Genomic DNA, 25,678 nt, shown 5'->3' on the forward strand with positions numbered 1-25,678 from the left:
AATTTCGCAAAGGAGCACATTTTGCTCCCTTCTCTTCTACCTTTTACTGATGCAGTATTTCTACACACAAACATATAAGTTGCTGTTATCAAACTTTGTTGGTCAGTGCACTGAGAGTGTTCCCTGTTATTATTCCTGACCAGCAATGTCTCTGTCCCTGAGTTCTGATATCAGTGTGCACTCACCTGCTGCCTCTTCCCATAGTGTCCAACTTTTTTCCAGCTGTTTGCATAGCACCTGGCCTCGTGGGATCCAGGTCACAGGAGATTACTCCAATACACCTTATCAACACTATTGCCACTATTTTATGTGTTATTTTAATCAAATTCTCATTTCACTTAGATTTTTTAGTTACTGCATATTAATCAGAAAATAACTTGGTAATTGCTAATGTATTCAAATTAGAATTAAAACTGATATGAGGAATTTTTTTGTCCTAACTAGAATTATCTACAAACACATGTGACAATATTCAAAGGTAGTCACAAGTCAGCTTCTTCCTTCACCCTCTTAGAAATCAGTAAATGAGAGCACAGCAGCCAATTTAGAGGAAAGTATGACATACAAATTTATGCTCAGTATGTGTGCATGTCAAAAAGCAGCTATTCCAATATCTACAATCTTTAAAAAGGCTGTCTGCAGTATTATGTTACATGCTTGTTTGTCATGTAAAAAAATTCCACTAGGAATTAACTGGAAAACATTAATTTAATTTTCACTTGTGAATAAAAGAGCATCATAGTAAAACATTTCAGACATAGAGAAGTAGTGACATACTAACGTATTGCATCAAATTTAAATGAAAAGTAATTATATCTTTGCGTTTGCCTGAAGCTTATTTTTACTGAGTTAAACACGTTTCAAGAGATATAGTGTATCAAATAAAACTTTAATGATAATTAATTTTTAAGAATTTTATAGTAAAGTTGTCTCTGACATTGGAAAACTAAGTAGAGGGAAATACCTAACAAATACAGAGGAGGAGAGAAGGAACCACTTGTCTGGTTAGGAAGGAACTTGTCTAAGTTCCTGCAATGTGCCACTTGCTTTAATTCCAGGAGCCACAGAATTTGGACAGGAATTACTACACACAAACAGGAAGCCTAAAGCCAGGTTAAGGATAGGTTTTCATAAAAAGTTACAGAATTTTTCAGCCTGAATTTCTGCTTATTCTGCATGGTATTCTGGGTAGATTGCGTGGTTGAATAATTTCACTGATTTTATTACAGACAATACTTAATATTACCTTCTAGAGCACACTGATCCCAAAAATGTGAAGATCAAACCATATATTAATTTTGGTGCTAAAAACTGCATTTGATCTCAGACATTACAGAACTACAATTCCTGAGGAAAATGAATGAAATAATGGAGCTACATCACTGCAAACAGTATCAACATACAAAATAAATTATGTTATATTTTGGGTATTATACAGAGTATAAATGATATCTCATCATTTGTGTATTACCTTGTATTTTGGAATAGTTTTTAAAAGCTCTTTAACTGGAACATCTGTGCCAACTACTCCCAGAAGAATCCCTTTAGACCTCTGAAAAGAACAATAAAATATGTGCTCAGAACCACAGTAATAATAAACATTCTCACCACTTATTTCACCTCAGAGCTACACTGCAGAAATTAAGAGATTACAGACAAATTATTTAAAAAGTGGGGAACTCAGCCAATCAAGCAGTAATTTAATCAATAATATTGCTCCTTTCTACTTTATCTGCAATTCACATAGAAAAGGCATGCAAGCTTTTGAGAATGAGTCCTTCAACAGAAAATTTTCACATGTAAAACAGGTTTTCAATTTAAAACTACTGTTAAAAACGTTGCTCCCTTCTTTCCCAATTTCTCCTGCCATTTCATAAACAAAAGAAAAAGATGAAGCATTAAGGGGAAAGTACACTTAACTTTCTTTAATAATCTGTTAAATTATTAAAGATAAATAGACATAAACATAATCTAATTAAATTCAGAGTTATATCAGTGCAAAGATGAAAATTATATAGATTATTTTCTGTAAAAAAGTAATACAGAAGTAAGAAAACCCGAAGGCCTAGTGTCATCTGAGATTTTTCTCTTAGACACAGAGTTTCATCATTTTACTATGGTTTCTAGAGTATAGCTATTTGGGATTATTTTTCCACATTTTTATACTAATAAAGGGATACTAACTGCAGACAAAATAAGAAGAGAAGAAAAATTTTAGAGTTGGCTAAAATCTTATTAAGTCCCTGAAAGCAACTTCATTGCAGTCACGTCATTGTCATATGACAGAAATAGTCTGAATACTTACAGTCTCATTTTGCTTACTAAACACTGGCATGGCAACAGTTGTCATCAACACCAATCCCTGATCATCAGCAAGCTACATTTGAAAGAGAAATACTATCTCTAAGAAATATGGAACAATTACAGACATGTGATTGCATTTTTCAATTACATTTTTTTTTTCATTTTAAATGAGACAAAGCAATTTCTCTAAGTGACACTTACGTAGTTAAACTTGCAGCCAGTGCAGCCCAGCCCAGCCCCATCTGAACTGTACCAGCTCTAACCATCCCACCACCTCCACTGACAGGAAAGATGCCTCATCTTCATTCCTACTGCAGTCTCCCACGAGAGAGAAGGGGCTGAAATGTGGATTGTGGAAGCAGCATGTGGGGTAGCAAAGCAGCTGGAGGTCTGTTCTACATCTTTCCCGGTGGCAGCTCTGCCAAAATTGCCTCGGGCTGTTTTCTCGCAGCAAAGAACAAGAGGTCATGAGTTGCACGCACTTTGTTGGGGTCCAGGCTGAGATCTCATCAGCCAGCACAGTGGCAGAAAGGATGACCCAGCCAGGGAGGATCCCAGGAGCATCTTTGCTCCATCCGGTTTCAGTTCACTGGACAGAGGCGGCATGAGGCATTAGCTGATTCTGCACATCAGGTTTCAACGTATTTCTTCAATTGAGGGAGAAAAGAAATCTTCTGACCTTGGTTCCACTCAAGAGAAACACGTAGAATGCTTATCATGGGCCACAGGAGAGTGATAGTGTTCAGACTATCTCTCTTCATGCCCTCTGGGCAGACTAAATCTCTGCCCTAAGGCACAGACTTAAGTGCATGCCCAGGACAAGCACTCCTGTGTGTGCCTGTAGATCTTCACCATCTACCCATGAAAGACAACTCAAGCAGGAGGCTGAGAGTTACTGTTAAACTCTTACTGTTTCTAGGGACAGATGTTTGAAGAGGCTTATCCAACACTTAAAAATATGACACAGTTATAATGTTAAGTGGAGATTTCGTAGAACACAAACTTGAGCCAAAAGGACACGGCCATAGAGAAGAACTTCCTGAGAAATACTATAGGTGACAGTCATGCCCAACTGCAACTGTGATATTCTCCTACTACTCCTACATCAGTATCACACTTTTTGTACTCAGGTAGAATTTCTACAGGTAGAATTTCTAATCCTTTTTTTTTTTTGCAACTTTTTAAATTGCTTACAAGGTTTTGTTGTAACAAAGCAACAGCTATCAGCTCCCCACATTTTCAGGAAACAAGTCATTTTTAACGATAAAGATAGCTCATGAAGCATATTTCACAATAATAAATCAGACAAATAAAATCTAGAAAATTTTTTTTTACTTGCAGCTCCCAATCTACTTCAGCAGGATTTCAGTTTCCCAAATAAGTATAGTTGTTGAAGCAGGGCACTATTTTATGGTGAGAAGGAATGTTTGCAGACATCAGACAGGAACACAAATGGGGTTGAGTCAAGAAAGTTTACATCCAGTAAGGAATCACTAGGGATATGAGATGGAACCGACTTATGATTGTGTTTCCTTTTTCTTTGTTTTGTTTTCCTTGGTAATAAGAAGAGATATTTCCAGCCCCAATACTTGATCTATTAGGGAATAATAGTAAGTTACTAAGCAAAAAAACCCGCAAAATCAAAAACTTGGCAAAACATTGGGAGTTCAATGGTTGGACTTGAAACTCAAAATCAAAAACTTGGCAAAACATTGGGAGTTCAATGGTTGGACTTGAAACTCAAATGTTGCCAAATTACTGTAAGAATTGACTCTCCTTGGCCAGAGTAGTACAGTCAAATACACTGACATGATTAGTATGGAGAGAAGCCTTCTGAGGTATCACAGTCAATAGTCCCAAACTCACACACACCAGGGAATGAAAAAGCATTCTGCTGATTATGGGGTGATATTTTGGAGCAGTTAGAGATTTTATAAGATTGCCCAGGGTTGTTCTTCTCTGACATCATGTATTTGTCAAGTATCAGAACAGTATTACTTCACTCACTCTCAAGAGATCACTCAAAACAATTTAATGGATAGGATGCAGCCAAGGGACTGTCAGTAGAATTTTAGGGTATTTGAAATTCTTTAAATAGAGAACCACACACCCCCCCAGACTAGAGTTCCTCGGAAATTCTAAAAGAACAGCTCACTAACTCTCAAAACTAATTGTGGGGGCATGCAAGAGTGATTGCCCTGTAATTATGAGAGATATCTACAAGTACCAACTAGAGTTGGCTGCTGCAATCACTTCTATAGAATTGCAATTGTATAATCCAGCCTGTCTGATTTTTTGTTAGTTTGGCAGATGAACAGGTTGTTGGCCACTACCATAAGCGGAGTCAGCAAATAACTGGCTGAGTAATGACTCGAATTTGCAGTGTTTTACTGAATCACCAACTCAAGCTGCAGCATTTGCTTCACAAAAATTGTTAGACAGTGAAGAATTATCTGCTGGGGAGCAGCTTGATTCCCTGGGCAATGACATTTTGGCAGAAATACTTTGAAACAGTAGAATGTTAGCCACTAGGTATTTCTGCTAAGACAATTAATGCTAGAGTCCATTAAAAAAATCCAAAGGAAGTCATGATCTAGGTATTTTGCATTGTTGCTTTTCGAGTCTGACTATTTCTTACATGTAGCAGAGTTCTAACAGCTCGTGCAAGTGTATGAAAAATTTAGTGATTCTGAGGAAAAAAACCTGAAACCACTAATATATGCTCTAATCACTGATAAAGCTTCAGCTCAGATTAGTTATATTCAGAGCAAACAGTGATATCCTCAGGACTGGCTAGGATTTTTATTTTAATCATCATTTAATTAGAAGTTAACACAATGAAAAATGTTAACTATCACAAACAGTAAATAATGATAAAGTCTCTGAATGACTGTCTTTTCTCAAAAAAGAAAATGTAAACATTCATTATGATTCCCAAACTTATCAATTGGACACCACAAAGTCAAAGTCATAGAAAAGAATTCTGTAAGCTTGGGAAAAAAAAAAGCACTGTACTCAAACATTTCTTAGAGGCAATACTTCAGTGGCTTCTGCTGTCTACACCAGGGGTTTGAGCCTGAATAAATTCTCCACAGTGACATGAAAACAGTGTGAACACCTCTCACTCCAAACCTTCCCGTGGCAGACCCAGCACACACGGGAACCTCTGAGCTGAGGCAAACCACGTGTGCACAAGCAGAGCTCCTTTGCAGTGGGGTATTTTTTCATGTTCAAGTTTCTCCTCCAAAAACTGGAAAAAAAGGACTCATCTCTACACTGAATGAGTATCTCTTTTAGTACTGTCAGTGTACAATAAAGTTTTCATATTGCAGCCCCTGTTATTCCACCAGTCATTTCAGATATTATTTGATTCTCTACCTTTCTGCTGAACTGTTAATTTCTGATTTATTTCTACATTTGAGGACGCTACAAATTTCATCTACTAGAAACATCAACTCACAATAACATAACTTCTTCTAGTGTTTATTAATAAATGAAAAACAACAAAAACAAACCTCAATCTTCTTCTAAGCTTAGCTTCCACTCATATTTTCATTTTCTTTCTTTTTTGCCCTTAGTAGAAGCTATTCCCAGCTCTTTTACATCATGAGTCAAAGTAGTAGACCTCTTTTGTCAGGTGAGAGAATATTTAAGAAGATATCTGCCACTATTTAAGAAGAACCACCATTATAAGAAAAATACAAGGCAACATTAGCCTCAAAATGCCAATTATTTGACAGTGTTTGACTGGATAATAAACTTGTAAAAATTTCAAATTAATTAAATAAGAATTTATGGGAATTCTGATCAGCGAAATATTAAATCTGTGTGGATTCATGCACATGGGAGACTACTGAACTGTACGGCCCCTCAGACGTTTCTTATTCCTTCAAGTCTGGAAAGATACCCTCAAATAAACAAAAGCAGTTTAATTATTATTATTCCTATGGCTCTCTAAACCATGGAATTGCCATGGTAGAGCAAAAATACATGTATTTCAGTGCTTGAGGGTGGTCAATTTGAAGTTGGAATGAATTATGCTATGGAATATTCATTTCTCAAATGTTCATCTAATAGTATTGCAAAAAAAAAATAAGTTCTTGTAGCTTGTCCAACTTGCACCACTATGTTTTGTCTCAGAATTGCTACTTTGGATCACATTGGCAAGAGAAAGTAAAACTAGACCCCCAAAAGAAAAACACAGATTTCAGCTAGATCCTAGGATTTTATAAGTTATCACTACATTCATCATCTAAAATGATGAATGAAAGAAACAGCACCAGTGATCTGCCACAGGAAGTTGCTCTACTGAAAAGATGCAGTGGTAACAGTTTTAGGCAGAAAACTGTACAAGGACCATGGACACTCAGTTTGATAAAATGCTGAGCAAACAATAGCAAACCTTTAAAAAAAAAATCTCAAGAATGAGGAAAAACGCATTCCCAGGCTAAATGGCTCTTGGGTGTTTAGGATAAAGAAACAGAACTTACTCTCTGAGAAAGTCACAGACCTGTAATGCCTAGCAGTAATAGTTTCATAATTGGAGAAAAATTCCTTCTGGAAGGAGATTTAACCTCTACGGTTTTCCCTTTAATTCACTGCTGTAGAGGGTTACCTCCCCCTCAGACCAACCCCAAATAGATCTTCAGCAACAACAAATAAAGAAGATCCTCTTAGAGTGAGCCCCTTAAAGTTTAGCCTCACATCCAGCACTAGCATCCATCCCCAGGACAAAGACTAAGGCAGGCTCTGGAATTACTCCAGAAATCCATATACAGGAAAGAATATCCATTTCCTTAGGTGTTTCCTTTACAGAAAGAGGAATTCAACATGCATCACTGAAACATTTTCCTTAGGGGTGTATAGTCAAGAAGAGTTACAGGAGGTTGTCCAGAGTTTCTGACACAGAGTCAGTAGCATCCATATCCATCACTGTTAATACATTGTTATTCCTATTTACATATATCATGCAATTATTATACTGAAGCCCATGACCTTTTTTTAGACTCCTGACCTTTGTTTTAAGTCATTATGCAATACTGTTTCACTTTTGTTGACTAAGAAATTATATTTTTATATGTGTTAAAAATACACATACCCTAATTTTTACTTACGAACGAAAAAAAATAAAAACAAAAAACCCCCACCAAAGTAAACAATAAACAGATTGATTTAAATAAAAGGCAGAACCTTCACCCCGGGCAGGCAGCAGTTCCTTGGGGATGTATTTGAACTATGGGGTTCCATGCCAAAGCTTTTGCTTTTTTTCTTCACTACTTTGTTATAACTCTGCCCCCTTCCCAACCCCCCCCCCTTCTTCCTTTCCCCACTCTGCATAAACTTGCTTCACGAGGTGTTGTCTTCGTCTCTGACTACTGTAGTTTTATGTGCTGATTAGAGACAAGAGGCAGGCTGGAAGTACCAGAGAACTGGAATTTGTGTATTATTCATTAATTTAACTGTGTTTTATACAGACTAAAGGAATAAGGAGTAACTATTATTTTGGCACAGATTTAAATTATGGCCTGAGACAATACAGGAACCTGTGTGAGTGAATTAAGTTAAAGAGTAATTTCCAGGTTTAGCACACAGAAATGAAACGCCAAGAAAAACTCTCATATTGCAAAACAGTTACTTAGAGTTCATAAACTGCTGACTCAAAAACGTTATGAAAAGTCAGCTTGCTTGTTGAGGAATGTCAGAGAGAAGTTTGGAAACTAAATTTAAGATTGTAATTAACACGTAAGTGAAAATTTTAACATGGTTTTCTGAATGGATCACTGTATACAGTACGAAACTGAGAGACAATAGCACCTCATCAGCAGGAAACAGATCCAAAGGAATGCTAAACCAAACTGTTTATGATTATTTTGTACTTCATTAGATTCAACTTAACTACTATCATTTTATAAAAATGCTAAAATCACTAGTCATGCACTTCAACGAAATAGCAGCTTTGCAAGTTTTCTATTTTCTATTCCCAGTGACAGTTAATTCAGCTCTTCAAAGTATAAGGTAAACGATGCAGGAAATGATAAATGATGCTCCCAAATAGCTGAGAGATGATAGCATCAAGATAAAAGGAGGGCACAGCACTACTTACAGAAGTTAAGGGATAACACAGAAAGAGAGAAGAAAGCTGTCAGGAACTTTTTGGCAACAAATATCATCAAAACATTTCTATATGGAGGAAATATGATTTCATTCATGAGAGAATAATTTTAAAAAAATCCTAAATGTTCCTAAACACAACCACTTGCTTCTGATTTGTGTGCCTAATTTATTCACTTCTACCTCTTCACTCAAGCAAAGTAGAACAAAACATCACAGCAGGAGTAGAGCAACAGCTTTTGACTCCTGCTGTGTTTGCTCAAGAAAGCAAGTAAAGCTTTCCTACTAGGAAACAAAACACCTCTTTTAACTATTAAGGAAGAATAGCTTTTCCTCTGATGAATACAAAAAGCTGTTTTTCCTAAGCATTTCAAAGATAAAGGTCATTTTGGAAACCAAATCTGAAAATTGATACATTTGAGTTATTAGTTTATTTTACTGCTATTTTCACAGCCCTGTGGGATGGCTACCTAAAAACATGCAGAAAAGCAACACAGAGGACAAGTAAAATTCAAATGAATTTGTTTCATTTGTCTAGCAGTGGTTCTTTCTTTCAGATACATTAGCCCTTCCTAGATATATTTTGTTCTGAGAGCTACACAACCACAGTAAATCAGTGTAGGATATATCACAAAGATCTTTTCAAGACAAATATCATGGTACAACAGACATATCCACCTTAAACTCCTCATTCTGAATTTGCAACGGTTTGACTTGGAGCAGAGAGCGTAACAGTCACAGTTTTAATTGTTATTTAACTGCTGGTTGAGAATCTACAGGTCTTCAAAATCAATAGCTAATCACCACAGAACATTGACTAAACACTGAAAAGACTGTAGCCAAAGTCTTTCACACATAAGACATAACACATTTCATCAAGATGATGAACTATTTATAATGGATATAAAATAGTAAAGGTAAACTTGAAATGCCACATTTTTCTTTCAGATCACTCAAAGATTAAAGTGAACATGTTTAGAGAGACATGACTGTTTGAAATGTTTATAGAGAAAACATTTGCAGGATGATACATAGATTCCAACAAAAATACAGTCCAAGTTCAGACACCATATGGCAAAACACGTACACCAGTGACTAAGTCATTCATAAAGGCATGCATCAGCTGTGCTGCTTCCCTTCACCTTGCAGAGAGCAAGAGATTCTCTAATTTTGTTCATAAGCTGTCAGGCCATGCTTATAAAAAGGAATATTTCTTGCCTGAAGTTATCAAAAGCCCTCGGGAATTACGTGTGTCTGTCCTCCCTCCCCATCCCATTCCTTCCTTCCCACCCCTCTCCTCTTTCTCTGCACTAAAGCAGTACACAGTCAGTTAGAACAATTCACCAGTTATGAATGCATATATCAAATATGTGGCTTTAGCTCTGCATTAGTTTGCTCAAGGGGTAAGCACTCCAAAATCCAGCATTTTTGACCTTCTATGAAAACTGTGTGCTTTTTCACTACCCTTGAACTTTAGTAATTTGTACCAAAATATTATTTAATAGCTCAGAATTGTGGACAGCAGAATAGGTAATACAGTACTACACGACACAATCTGGTAAACAGCCTGACTGGTTGTATCATTCTGAACCAGCACATTATAGCCTCACTCTCTCTTCTTTCTGCAAACTAAGAGAAGCATTCGGCACAAACATTTAGACAAGCAGGTGAATATGAAAAAGCCAAAGTTAGCCAGTCTAGCAACTCCTTGAGTCCTTCTACTTTTCCTGGAAGCTGTAAACAAAATATTTCTTTAAACCATCTATTTCCAGAAAAAAAAAAAAAAAGCAACATTTTTTGGTACCATGTTCTGCAACTATCAAAACAAGAACAAACTACAGACACAGCCCAGTGTCACAAAATAGCACATTAGCTGCAGATTTGTAATAGAATTTTCTGAGCTCCATAAACAAGAAAACTTTGAATATACATAGCATCATAAAAATAAAAGCTCACATCTCATATTTCTTGCTTTTTAAACTAAAAAGTTAGTTGATCATGATTTCCATGGAGGTCCTCACCATTCTTTGAAAGCTATTCATTGAAGATCACTTCACCTATAGCTTTTATAAACTACTGAATTTTTGTCATAATTTATCAATGACGTTTATCTGATTAATTGCTGTGACTCCTTATTAAAGGTAAGTTACCAAAAACAATAAGAATAAGATTTGGACAACTAAATACTGCAATTTCCCAGCATATTCCATTCCTTTTTTCATTTTAATATTTTTTACCAACACCACAAAACATCATCTACATTTTCTAGTTTCTGGAAGCTTTAATTATATTTGTGAAATGCATAAGGATGATGCAACAGGCATCAAGCAATCCCTCAACTTTACCACAATCCCTGTGCTATCATGATGTGCAGTGGTGGCTGTGCTATCATACCATATCGATGCAGAAGTGGTTGAAAGGCAAGAGCACGAAAACTATGCAACCTATTAGAGAAGTCAAATGTTGAATGTGTTCAGAGGTGTGCTGATAGATACAGTGGGGATCAGTGAAAGGGTACCAGCTATACCACGGGTTCTGCAGAGACAAAATGATCCAGAGATGTTTCACATGGAGGAATGGGGTGGTTTTATATTTTGCAATCCTTACTATTATTTCAAATTGTTGATAAAATAGCCTCCCTGTTGTTTCAAAGTTGTAGGCTACTAGATGCCTATCATGTTAAAATAGCTCATACATTTGAGGAGCTGCTCTCAGCAGGTTCCTCAGCTGGGCTGGATGAGAGCTCCCTTCCTGCAGCCCAGCCCAGAGCCCCTCACAGTGAACTGTTTCACTGATCACTGCTGTACCACACTCACACCACCATGGAAACATGAAGGACTGGTGACTGCTTTGAATGACTAAGATTGGATTAAAATATTTTACCTTTTGAGCCTGAGGGAGCTGGAAAACAACAAAACAGAACAAGCAACCGTTATATACTAAATTAATTTGAACAGCTATTTTAGCTGTTGTATTAATAAAATCATAAACATAATATAAAACAAAGTATAGAGGAAAGAAACTAGAGGAACCAGGTTTACAGTGCCAATTGATTTAACTTATTGAGGGCTTTTTAACTGAGTTTATGAGTTGACAGCTTCTCTACTAGGTATCAAAAAAAACACCATGCAATTGTTAAATATCACAACACTAAGAGAGGGATTGTTTTCTCATCAGATATGGTATCACACGTGAACTGTGAAGTAGTTCCATCTTCCTGCACACAAATATAATTCAATATAAAGATAGCTTTAGTTTTAAATGACATGGACATCAAGAGCAGATTATCATATTAAAGTAGAAGGCTATATTCTCAATAACAGAGGAAAGAAAAACAAAATGTTAAGAAAATGTTAGTAACTGCTTATGTAAACATGTTATAATACATGCATAATATACAATACATTATGCATAGAACAATACATTTCTGTGCTGTAAAGACAAGTATGATTATATGTCCATATATGCAAATAAAAGATAAGTGTTTATGCATATATGCATATTTATATCACACAGATGTTCTTAGACAAGATTGTTCTTAGACAACCCTGACTGTATGCACAGTATTTACTGTAAGCAACAACTCACATAGAAAGGCAGGGAGAGCAGGCAGGAGACTCCACTACATATAAAATACCTTGGTTATCAAGAGTTGAAGGATGGGTTCTGTTTTCACTTTAGAAAAAAGAAAACCCATTGCAGGGGAGGAAGTCAGAAAACCAAAGTATTATAGGCTCAATACAGTTTTCCCTTTTTCTGAATTCTTCTGTTCCTACTTCATACTTGTAGAGAAATCCACCATACACAGCAACTTAGCTTTGTGCTAAATCCACCTTCTCAGAAAATTTGTTTTTCTCATATAAATTGTTCTTTAAAAGCATCAGTTGAACACAGAAACAGGCAGGTGAATCGATGCCAAATGCAAAAAAGACCTTCAAGATCTCTAGTGAGCTTCTGACTGACCTTTTGTCCTTGCTCTGAATTAAAACAAACAGAAAAAAACCCAACTTCCACAGGGTCCTCTGCTAAAAGCAGATATTCACGTCAGAACACATCACAAAAGGAACTGCCACATGATCTCTAATCCACAAACACTGGGAGCAACCAGCCACAATTTCTCTGTTTTCACAATATAAAATGTAACAAAATTCATGGCAGGGACAATTGCTGCAAGTAAAATTCTGTCATCCTAAAACTTCAGTAATCCAATAGCAAAATACAAACCATGGTCACATTGAAGTATAACTTCTATGTGTTTCTTTAAAAGCCCAGGGTTTTTAATAATTGATTACATTGAACCATGTACGAGAGTTGCTGCAGAAAGTACAGATATCTTTGAACTGTAAATACATGATCTAAATCCTGTATAACAGGTTAGAGCACTTTAAAGCCTTTCTTTAAAGTTTAACTACTTATTAGTTTTTTACTTGGTTAACTACTTCAACTCTGAGAAGTGGAAGTTTCTTCTTTTTTACATTCAGACAAAAGAAGAATGTTGCAACATGATTTTTTTTAATTTGCTATTATAGCAATTTGGTCAAGTGTGAGGGAGTTACAGTCAGATGGAATGCAAGTGAAGATTTCCTATTAATAATTACCACAAACACTAGATGCTACACACTTTTGCATATGAACACATCCTTATTGCTTTTACTCAGATTATTTTCAAGAGCACATTGATAAGCATTTACAAATTAGAGATCTGTATTATCTATTGCTGAATTTATATAACCTCTTATAAAATCAAGAATACTTCCTTGTTCTGAAATATCAGTAGTCACAACCTAGATTAAGAATAATAAGGCCAGCAGACAAGATCTACATTCCATCATGCCTTTTCCTGCGCTTGACACTTTTCACCTAAGCTTCAAAATCCAGGTTCACAGTCTTTTCCTTAAAAAAAAATAAAAATCTGTCTTTGTTCAAGTCAGATAAATCTTCATTCCACTGCTGATTTGAAACTTGGCTGTTACAAGATCCTATATGTCAGCAATTCACTTTAATAATTGCTACAAATTCCTTTGAAATAAACTGTGGAGGTTTGTCTGACATTACTCCTTCTGGGAGGTAATAGGAAACAAATAATTTTCCTAACAATAATAGTAATAGTCCTCTGGTCTGACCTTTTATTGGATAGTCTAAAAACTGCTTGTCTCTGTGTAAAACCCAGTGGGTACCTCTGATTCCCGTGGTTTGCTTTACACACTGCTAAGAGGCAGTTTTGCAATAAACTGTGTGATCTTTCCCTGGCCCTGAAGCACTGCAGGTCTTTCTATTCTACTTATACCCATGATAAATTCTGCCCTTTCAGTGGTTTTATTCAGCTCCAACCATACCAAAGTACCTCCTGTTCCTATTTGTTTTCCAGTAGTGTCTCTTCCTCCCTCTGGTGATTGTCTCTAAGGAATAAATGTGATGGGGCATAGATGCAGGGAGGAAGCCTGGCCATTTGCTGTCTCACATTTTCTTATTCTCTTTTGGATTTTAAAACATTACTCCTCAGAAACTGCAAGCCCCCTGAGGTTCACAATATGCTTGGTGCCAGTAAGACATGTTGAGAATTCCACTTCCAATTTCAGGTCAACTTGGGGTCCTGTCACACAATGTAACACAGAATAAACAACTGCAGGAGGTTTTTCAGTACCATCGTTGCACACAGTGTCATGCTGTCCACATTTGCAAATAATCTAGTATTGTTTCCAGCTCTTTGTGGAAATGTGTTTGGTATTATAAGAAAAAGAAGAATCACAGTCACTTCTAACATGGTAAAACAACCCTAGACAGGCAAAGGGATCCAACAGCAAGGATTTTGCACTATTGTTTGGATCAGATACTGTGAGGCCAATATGAGTGCAGCACACAATACCACAGAGGGATCTGGAATACTGTCTTAGAAGCAGGAGGTGTATGTTATAGGACCAGGAGTTCTGATAAAGGCCTCGTAAAAGTCTGTCTCCTTTCACCCTTAACAAAATAAGTTCATCAAGACTGATTTTTGTGTTTTAGTGATAATTCCAAAAGAAAAAGCCATACACTTTTAAAATCTTTTATAGCTGTTTCAACGATTTGTTCAAAACACTATGTAACTGTATGTCCTGGATTTCCAACCATGTCTAAAAGTCTTAAAGGAAAACATATTAGAATTATAGAGTTACTCGTCTGTTGCATCAGAATTCAACCTTATGTTTTTTTAAAGAATAGCAAAAACCAAATCTTTTGCAAGACTAAACTACACTCAACAGTTTCTTATCATATCAGAAAATTGTCTTCTATTACTAAAGAAATAAAAATAGCATATATCATCATGAAATTAACTTTCCATTTTCTATTTTTCCAATAATTGCACCAAGTTATCATTATAAAAAAATATATTATTGCAATGTACTTATGTTAAAACATTGAAAAATAAAAAAGGAACTCTTATTTTACATTCACTGACCTAATTTCCACAGACCTATTCTCCTGCCAAGCTTTTAAATGTCACCAGTCACAGAAAAATGCTGACAGTCCTATGGACTTGATTGTTTCATAATCAGATACGATAAAAATCAATAGGAATTAACTACAAACATGTCAGTAAATAATCAACAAGTCTGAATATGGTTTTGATAGTACAGCCATTTCTGTAAATACTTTCAGAGCTGCACTAAATTTAACCTCAAGTCATCACTACATTTCCAATGTTTGCAATGTTCAGACTCGTCCTGTTCATGTCACATATTGACTCTGAATTTGGCACTGGATGTATGGGTTAGAACTTTTACTTTTTAAAAATACACTTCCAGGAAAGATGTGAAGTGCTGTGGCAAATGCAGAAATGCAAAGCACTTCATACATTACCAGGCAGGTTTCCCCAGCTCTTCCCCTAAAAGGCAAAAAAACTTGGGAGAGAGTAGAAAGAATATTCACACTCTTAGTTTTTAACAGTAAATGTAAACTTTCTGCTTTAACATCTGCTTGCTTAGTTGCTATAAGATACAGTATTTAAATGTTATGATTTTGGTGATTTTTCTTTTCCAATCTATGCACTTATTCCCCCCTTTCTAGAACCATCTACTACAGGCATCACAGATGATTACATGCACACACAGACCAAGAAATAAAATTCAGCCTCCTACTGGGACATTCCTGATGTTAAGGTTTCAGTATAAATATTAAAAGTATGATATTAACCTGCACCTCACTGGGCTGATATCTCTAAGGAAAATGCACTTGAATTTTCAAGGGATTTAACAGCAAATCCTTCTTTGTTCACATAATTGTTTTACTGAGCTATCACATATTTTTCAGAAACTACAGCACTTTAGTCAAGGATAGACTGTGCACTGCATGCAAAGTACGCCCATCAGAGGAAATCTAAATGTTGCTATGGAGAAGAGAGTCATAAAATATAAATGAAAATTACAATTCTAGTTCTATCTTTAAAAAGGATTCCTAAAAATGACAGAGAAGAAAGAACTTAGCTCTTGTGAAATATGAAAACACAAGAGGTACAAAGGTATCAGGTTGAAATTAAGAAATAGTAGAGCATACTAAAGAATTACATATACTTAACATCTTTTTAACAAAATGGCTCCACCTTTTGAACATTTTACACATTTTCTAAAATACATTTACTGCTTATTAATATAAATGACTGAAAAATTTCTAATGCACTGTCTAGCAATCTTGTTTTTAAAATGAGAAACATCAACACAAAAATAACAACACAAAAAGAATCTAAATGTACTCAACTTTTAAAACAGTTAACTAAGTCATATCTGTCTGCATCTGCTCTCTGAACTTTGTGTGGAAACTTTCAACATACTTGTTGGACATTACATTTTGTGAGATGTAAAACAGCATCAAATTATATGGTGAGGCTCTTTCTCCTTAATACTTTTGTGCCACCTCTAGAGGACAGACAGTGGTATTTTAATTATTACTAATGCTAATTATTTCTAAATGAGATGTTTAGAAAGGCTGTTAGAAGAACGATAGATAATAGCATGAGAATCCTTCCCAGAAAAATAGTTCTACTAAATGAAAAATAACTGCTTTGGAGTAAAAAAAGAGCTGAAAACCAAAAAAAAAAAAATCACACTTGTATTTCAATGAAAAATACCTAAGGAAGGCCTTCATATTGTAAAGATTTTTTCTGAAATACCAGGAGAGGGAAGGCAGGAAAAAAGAATCAACCTCAGAAGACAGGTGCATATACACATATTCATTTATTCATCTATTCTCACATAAATGCCCTTTCACACTTGGAAAAAGAGCAAGTTCTTTGACAGTCCTCCTAGGAAAAAAAAATTCATTTCTTAATCATAAATCCTCTTAGGATCTAAACACACATCCTCTTTCTCCCACAATACAATCCATACTGGTCTCAAAGCCAAACCAAACAAGATCCTCATGCAGTACCTATTAGATCAATGAGAATCCTGCAATGAGTTTAGTGGGGGTTTGATCTTGCACTATATTAAATGTTGCTCTACACATCAATGTAAGACCAACATCTAAAGACAACCCCTTTCTGAGGATGGATGAAAGTGCATTTGATCTAATGAACGTGTAAAGCAAGCCAGAATGTCTTCTAAAAATTAGATTTACTAATTGTGTTTGTGATTTCTAGCATTACTGTGATTGTATTGAATGGAACTGTACTTTGAAAACAGTTTTAATCATCCAACATGGTCTAAAAAGGGAACTGCTGTAAGAGCATGTATAGTTGAATTATCCCAAACTACCCTTTTCTCCATCTTTTTTTCACAGAGTGCCATTTTTTCTGTGCATCCAGAGTGCTGCTCTGCCAGAAGCACCAGGGGGTGTATCAAGGCTCCTCTTCCATTCCCTTATTCTCTGTCCCTCTCCCTTACTGTCACAAACTATCTGTGCATTTTAGGGGTACAACTTAGAAACCCCAGAGTCATTTCTCCCTTGCTGTAGCTCACAACCTCACAGGAGTGAAGGAATCAACCACGATGGAAGGTTTTTAGGACCTGAAAATTTGTGCTAGGCACAATTCAACCAGAAATTTAGTTTAACCTTGTGGATCTTGCTTTTAGTATGGAAGAAGAATCTTTTGCTGCCATTTACTTTATGACATGTAAACAGCACCATTTAAGATCACAGCAGTTTGGACTGTGACAACAGAACATGAAATGGAGAAACAGACAGTAAGTTACTCGATGTCCAGCAGTTCCCTGGAGAAGCAAACATTTTCTCATTTGCAGGGGACACTATTTACAGGTATGAAGGAGAAAATGACCCATAATAAAGTTTATATATAATTTTGTATCAAGGATACAGGGTTAATAATAAAAATATTCGTAAAAAAACCCTGCCCTGACATCAGTGGGCTGGCAGAACTTATTTACAATATTTAATTTCATATGAATTTGTTTTCCATTATTTTCATTTAAGCTTCTTTTTATGTCAGCTATTGATCTTTTTACTTTATGATGAAATCAGTGAACTTCTATTTGAAAAAAGAAAGCTTTGACTAATACCAGGACAAAGCAAGGCACCTGCAAAACTACTGTGAAATGTTTAAAACTTAAACAAAGGGGGAAGATAGGAAATAATTAATTGACTTCAGATGACTGAAGTTCAATATACAAGAACAAGACCAGAAGAATCAGGCATAGGGAAAAACTTATCAGTAAGAAACTCATCAATAAGACTGTACATACAATAAAGGTAATCTATCTGCTTTTGATAACCAGAGGACTAAATTGATCATGTAAGAACACGAATCTGTGATGCAAAAGATTCTAGAAATACCACAGCAAAGAAAAATGGGGTTGGGTTTAGGGGAGGGGAGGTTGCAATTAATGGGACTTACTCTTTCGCTTAATTACTTAGAAACAAGTAATTCTAAAAATATTTTGAAATCACGTAGGTGATTCTAGAAGTTTGATGCAAAGACTGGAACCAGTACAGGACTCTAAGTGCTGGAATCAATTATCTTTTAGAATTAAAATATTGAGCATTTTTATAGAGGGAGTGATCTGCTTAGTTGCCTAACAAATACATCACTATATTTTATAATTTTTTTCCCATTTAGCACTCCTGAATGAGCAGAACTCTTGTAGAGATTTCATATTTAGCTAGTACAAAACACCTTGAAGGTAATGTAGTAACCAATGGCCCAGAACTGCTCTGTATGGAGTAGTTTGCTGGAGGGCATAATGAGATAGATACCATACGCTCATGAGATTATTTGAGCTGATAAACAACAGCGAATGCATTTTAAAGGAAGAAAGAATGAACAAAATCTTAGGACAATTTCATTTGCTGAGAGGAAGAAATCCATGGATATGATAATAGAGCAAGGGCAGTAGAAAGCAGCAGGAAAGGCAGCTTATGCACAACAAGTAAACTAAAAGCTTCAAAGCTTTCAAAAAGCTTCACTCTGTTTCTCAGATAATCACCTTTTCTCTTGTTTATCCATTTGCCTTTGAAAGGGCAAAACGCTGCTGGGTCCATCTTGGCACACTGCAAAAGTTCAGATGAAGCAGAAAGAAAAAGAAGGAACAAATTGGGTGCAAAAACACTGCATAAAACTACATGAAGCACAGGAGTTGAGCTCAGATAAACATGTTAAAGTGCTGCTTTACTCTGTGAGGGAAAGAGGCATAACCCTTGAAACCAGGAACAAATCTCCATAAAAATTGTGTTCAGGCTCTGTATAAAAATTTGAGACTCAAATGCCCAATGTGTATTTTGGAAATAAATTAACAATATGCTAAAATGCTACACTCTAGTAGCAAGGTGACCACCATGTGGTTTCCAAATTAGGAACATGTGGTGTCAGGTTCACATGCATAAACAAAGCAACTGATTTGATCAGCTAATAGAGATGGACCAGATCAGAAGGCAGGTTTAAATCTCTAGCTTTTGGAAGCATTATTTTTAAACTACATGATGAAACAAAGTATTTCAAAAATACCTTAGAAAACACTCCATTTAACATTGTGAAATCTCTTAGTTGGATAAACTCCTACTCTAACAATACATTCTTTCTTTTTTTTCTAGAATTTTTATATCAGTTTGTGGGTAGGTGCTGCCATTATAAATGATAAAATGACATAATCAATGCCACATTCTGTTCATTACCTCTACTTTGAGAAACAGATTCTGGCTTCATACCCCTGCAAGAAGTAAACAGTTAATGTAACTCACTGTTCTAGTTTTACAGCAAGAATTTATACCTACACTTTCTCGAAAAACCCACAGAGCATTTTATGGACTCTTCATACTGCAAGGGGAACTCATCAGGTTCTATAAAGATTCACTCCCTCGGAAGAAAGAGTTACATTTCTCTTGCTTTTTTATTTTGGAAGAAGCTTTTTGTTTTGACTCTGCACAGCCTTAAAGTTCAAAGCTTCCTAAAGGCCAATTTGACCTGATGGCCAACAGCTAAGGCTCTAAATTGTTAGAAGGTCAGGAATGTGAGAGCATTTCTAGATGATCTAAATTCATTTCAAGTATGCAGTTTCCCATGGTTTAATACATCACATGTGAAGTCTAGTTCAAGAAAAAGTTTTGGCCTGAGGCATAATTACTCACCACCTTCTACTCTTTTCTCTCTTATTGCATGATCCAGCAGGTCAAGAAAATTTTCCTAACTACAAATACTCACAAGAAAAGGTCCCAAAATTCTCAAAATTCTTTCGCCTATCTCAGAGCTAGAGCTGTTTGCAGACATTAAGGTAGTTTTTAGACATGCTAGAACCTAAAATGGGATAGATCCCATGATCTTGTAGTTGGCTACACAAGAAAAATTTCAAAGACATAAATCCCTGATTATTGCAAAATTAGATTTCACTGTATCTCCATTTTCTAAAACTAAACTGTAACACAAAAAGGACAAGGTGAAGGAGGCAAGAAAAATAAAATGTTTCTTTCCTACAAAGGCAATTTGTTGTTCACTTTTAAACTTCTGAGGTTTTAAGGCTTTAATCCATGAAACTGTTAGAATGTTCCCTCACTCAACCAAAGTATAATCCAAGCCCCTTAAACTGACTTTTTTTTTTAACTGATACAATGAATGTGTCTTCTGGTTTACATCAGTGTAACTCCAGGTACATAAATGGAGATACTACTGATCAAATGGAGGGTAAAGTAAAGAATAATAATCAACAAATGTAACCCATATGGAATGCAAGCACATAGCTGACTTAGATATTTACTTTTACTTTTTTTTGACAGTTTTCTGGAATACACCTAACAACATTGAAAACTGAGGCCTTTATTATTATCCAGAGGTATTTGGCTACAACAGAACAAAAAGACATTAGAAACCTCTGTAAATTGTGTTGTTTTTTAAAATTAGTATATACTTTCTAATGTGTATTCACTTGTAGTACTTACACTATATAAAAGCAGTGTAAAAAAGGGAAAAAGAACGGCCCTGTAGGGTCCTTGTAGGAGCTCTTCCTAGAGAATCCTTAGAGATTTTACTGATTTTCCTAGAACTAGCAAATGTAAACTAATATTTAGGGTGACTATTTCTTCCCCCTGAAAAAACTGACATCAGGGCAGCTGAAATGGCTCCTATGAATTCCAGAGAAAATACTTATAAGTGTTCTAAACTTTCTCCTGCTCATACTGATGTTGCTGAAGATCATATATTTGCCAACTGATTAAATCATCTTTCAACTAATCATTAGGGGAAATGTTTGCTTGGAAAGATCTGATCTGACTAAATACAATGGTGTGGACAAAGGTGGAACACCTCGCTGTCAAGCAGCAAGAGTATCAGTAAGAAACATCTTATTATTCCTTGTAGAGTAAAGTGTATTTCTGAATAATTTCTGCACGAATTCCTAACTTCAAAGTACATATTATTCATAATGACTGTGATAAACACGAACTTCAATGTTTATACATCTCATGTACGTGACTGAGTTGTACGTGAAATCTCCTGATTATCCAAAAAGGAGAGCTAAACCAACAACTTCCCTATCTGCAGAACAACAGACAAAAGGGAAGATTATTTCCTCTTATTCTCTGTTCTTCCTTTTCTTTTTGTACTGAATTCTGCCACTGCAGCAAAGCTCGAATAGCACCAATAATTTAATAAGTCTTTCTTATTATTGCAGGGTTTTACTCCAGCAGCGCAGATAAATTATATTTCATCTTCACTGCCCTCTTTCTTCCAGAAAGTCAAAGAATGACAAATATGAGATCAAAGAATGGGATTAAGTACATTACACTAAATTCACTGCTTTCCTACATTATCATTTACCCTAAAATATCTGTCATGTGAAAACTGAAGACAAAAACAGGCCGGAAAAAAGTAATATATCTGACAAAATAGCTACAGTTTCATTATAATTAACTCAATTTCACTCAGAATGAAGGCAGTAAGATCAAAGATGGACAAACAGTTATTAGTTGTGAATGCTTTTAGGTAGTTATTTTCACTCAGTATAGACATGTCCTCCTAAATGTTGGATCCACCATACCACGAAGGGATCTAGAAACAAATTCTTTCTCTACTTAATGACTTGTCACCTTTTGATCTTATTTCTGTCACAGCAAAACCAGAAAATTCCCTATGAAACAAGATGGAAATGGAAAGCATCTTCTCTCCCTTTAGTCAAAGGCACTGTGTGTCACTGGCAGATCACAGCTGAAAATGGTCCCAAGCTGCTCTATCTCCAGTGTGCAGGTGTCTGCAAATGAGACCAAAACCCTTTTGCCATGAATATGCCTGTTAATCAAATTCAACAGTAGAGCAATTCTCTGTAATTTGTATATAGTAGCCAGTGGGAGATCATCCAGCAGGTAAAATCTACTGACACTTATAGTTCTATGGATTCTTTTTCAAATGCATCCAATCAGTTTTCCTGTAAGAAGGCACTTTCAATCATTTGTCAGCAGTCCTTGCTGGCCAGGGAGCTCCCAGCTGACTTCAAGTTAGAAACTGTGAGACCTGTCTACAACAAGGGTCAGAAGGAGGATGCAGGACCTACAGACACCCTGGTGCTGGGGAAGGTTCTAGAGCAGGTCATCTTAGGTGCCATCACACAGCAGGCACAGGACAACCAGGTGATCAGACCCAGCCAGAATGGGTTTAGGAAAGGCAGGTCCTGCTTGACTAAGCTGATCTCAATCTGTGACAAGGTGACCTGCTTAGTGGATGAGGGAATGTCTTTGTCACCTTTCCCACAGCATTTTCCTGGAGAAACTGGTTGCTTGTGGCTTGCATGGGTGCACTGTTCACTGGGAGGAAAAAACTGGCTGGATGGCCGGGCCCAGAGAATGGTGGGGAGCGGAGTTACATCCAGCTGCTGTTTGGTCACTAGTGGTGTTCCCAGGGCTCAGTCCCATTTAATGTCTTTATAAATTATCTGGACGAGGGGATCAAGGGCACCCTCAGTCAGTTTGCAGATGACACCAAGTTGGGTGGGACTGTTGATCTGCTGGAGGGTAGAAAGACTACAGAGGGATCTGGACAGGCTGGATCCATGGGCTGAGGCCAATTGTATGAGGTTCAACTGGGTAAAGTGCTGATTCCTGCACTCAGGTCACAAGAGCCCCACTCAGTGCTCCAGGCAGAGTGGCTGGAAAGCTGCCCAGCAGAAAGGGCCCTGGGGGTGCTATTTGACAGCTGGATGAACATGAGCTAACCTCTGCCCAGGGGGCCAAGAAGGCCAAGGGCATCTTGGCCTGTACCAGCAATAGTGTGACAGCAGGACCAGGGCAGTGATTGTACCCCTGCATTTGGCACTGGTGAGGCCACACCTCAGATCCTGGGGTCAGTTTTGGGGTTCTCACTACAAGACACACATTCAGGTACTGGAGTGTGTCCAGAGAAGGACAACAGAGTTGGGGAAGGGGCTGGAGCACAAGTCTGATCAGGAGCAGCTGAGGGAGCTGGGGGTCTTTATCCTGGAGAAAAGAAAGCTCAGGGGAGACCTTCTCACTCTCTACAACTATCTGAAAGGAGGTTGTAGCCAGGTGGAGGTCAGTCTCTTCTCCCACGTAACATGCAAAAAACACAAGAGGAAACAGTCTGAAGTTACACCAGGGGAGTTTTAGATGGGATATGAGGAAAAATTTCTTCCTAATATAGTTCTGTGAAATTAAGTTTAACACAAGCAACAACTCCATGATTCTTGAGATGTAGACACCTGTGTGGGAAACCTGCAGAAGTGGACACTATATACTGTCCTAAATACCAATAATCACTTATTGCATTGACCTATCCTGTCTTACTATGTCCTTGCACTAACTGCCCTTCCTAAGCAACTGGTGATTCGACCTATTTGAATATAAATGATGTGAGGAAGGTATCGTTATTTAATCCTGTCATCATACATCATCTAGTAGAAGGACTTCAGTGGTTTATTAAAATTCACAGGTCTTGATAATAACGTCAGCAACGGTCAGTAGCAAAACTGGAGTTGAAGAAAGAGAAAATCCACATTAAAATGGTCAGTACAAATTAAACACAAGAGTGACCTTAGAAAAACAGTAAAAGACAGTGTGGATAGTCAGAGCATTCTGCAGGAAAGGAATCGGAAATGGAAGATAATTACATTGTACAAGAACAAGCTGATATGGTTATTGGAAAACTGGGGTATTAAAAAAAAAAAGTGATCAAACATGACAAAATTTGTTAAAACAGTAATTTAGTTTAAACATCAGAACATGTAAATGAAGATGTGGAAGAACGTTAGACAGATGTCAAAGCACTTAAACATGGTAAAACTTCCTTGTTTTCCTTTGAAACTTCATTTAACACGGAAAAGTAAATGGTAAAATATTGTTTTAGCTATCAAGTTCTGAGAATATTTCAAAAAGGTGAGATTTTACTTTATTCAAAGCAATGTTTCCACAGGAACTAATCTGATTCAAAATTAGATACTTAATCTCTTTTTGATCCAGCGATAAAAGATGAACAGAGACCAAGGTCAAACTGTAGTTACCCTATCATATAAAATAATAAAATACTAGAAAGGAGAAGCAATATTAAAAGTCAAGATGTAACACTCCCCTGATTTCCCATCTATGGTTTAACCTTATGCTTGTCTTATTTGCACCACACTGGGAACAGAGCTGCTTAAGGCCCAGCTTTGCTGTGGCATTACAGCTGCTTGCTGATGTCGCAGGAAGAAGATAAAAATAAGTTCTATATAAAAGCCTCCAAGTGCAAAGAATTGTAAAACGCTTTTAAAGACATCAACTGCATACCTCAAAGTTTGAAGAAGAACAATTTGCATTCTGCATTTCTCATGTAAGTGCACACTAGGAAAAATAATCATCATACTAATCCGATTCAATGGAAATAAAGTACTGTAATATTTATAGTCTGTGCCAGAGTTATAATGACTGTGGGGCGAGAAGTGAAGTGTCTCAGCATGTTCCACATGTTTTTAACACTGTTTCTAAAGGCTCTGGAGGCTATTAAATTTAATGAACCCATCTGCTATGAAATAGAGGTCCAAACATAATCAGTTTTCTCAGTGCCATATAATACAGATGGCATTCCATGTTCCACATCCCCAGCAGGAAATTTTACGTTCCTCTTTAAGTGCAGGACTTTTGTTTTTGTTTTTGATGTTTTAAACATCTTTTTGATGTATCACATATAGCATTTTATAGTGTAAATACCATACAGAGCAATACACATGAAAAGTGTTAATTCATTAAACTAAGTATTGCTGTTTCCTTAGAACAGTTTTTCTAGTGACTTTGACAACTAGCAATTAGCTCCCTGTAGTAATATTCTTTGCTTAATGCAATCATTGAAAATTGTCCTAATACCAAAAGTTCCAGCATTAGTAGAGGAGTAACACAAACATGTAATTTATCAAATGAAGGAGTTTACTTAAAAACCTGAAAGATAGACATTTATATGTACATATACATGCATAGGTGATACCCTTATCTGTATGTACTGTATGCATGGAACAATGCACTAATCATTCTTATTTAAAGTATCCATATTCCCACTAGGTGATTATGGACTTCATTTTCCTGTGCACGCCCCAATTTTCATTTCAGGGATCTCAATTTGTGTGTTTTACTGGGACACATTGCACCAAGACTCTTGTACTTTTGTGTGAACACAAAAATAAATAGCACAACATCCCTTGCACTGATTAGCACCCTGCTGCCAGTGTTAGTAAATCAGATGTGCATTTTCTAACATAAAAGAACAACATCCATTGTTATTTTGAGCTGCATCTGAAAGGCAATGAGAGTGCATTAATTCTATTCAGTTGAGAGGTTAATTCATTTACTATTTTGAGCACTCATTATGTTT

The 25,678-nt window shown here is 36.4% G+C and overlaps 1 protein-coding gene across 5 annotated transcripts in view; it reads right to left on the bottom strand.

The window, feature by feature from the left end:
- Window positions 1-25,678, bottom strand: part of CACNA2D3 (calcium voltage-gated channel auxiliary subunit alpha2delta 3) — a 407,374-nt gene that overhangs the window by 105,796 nt on the left and 275,900 nt on the right. For 4 of the 5 annotated variants that reach the window (XR_004359078.1, XM_032699221.1, XM_032699219.1 and 1 more), the window contains 3 exons: window positions 11,299-11,316; window positions 2,306-2,377; window positions 1,472-1,552 (listed from right to left, as the gene is read on the bottom strand). Coding sequence is in view for 4 of the 5 variants with exons in the window: in XM_032699221.1 (XP_032555112.1) it covers window positions 1,472-1,552; window positions 2,306-2,377; window positions 11,299-11,316 (171 nt within the window). In the remaining variant the exon portion in view is untranslated. The remainder of the gene's footprint in view (window positions 1-1,471; window positions 1,553-2,305; window positions 2,378-11,298; window positions 11,317-25,678) is intronic. The other variant, XM_032699220.1, reaches the window with a different exon arrangement.

This window comes from Chiroxiphia lanceolata, chromosome 11 (genome assembly GCF_009829145.1).
Source record: "Chiroxiphia lanceolata isolate bChiLan1 chromosome 11, bChiLan1.pri, whole genome shotgun sequence".
In the NCBI taxonomy this organism is placed as follows: Eukaryota; Metazoa; Chordata; class Aves; order Passeriformes; family Pipridae; genus Chiroxiphia; species Chiroxiphia lanceolata.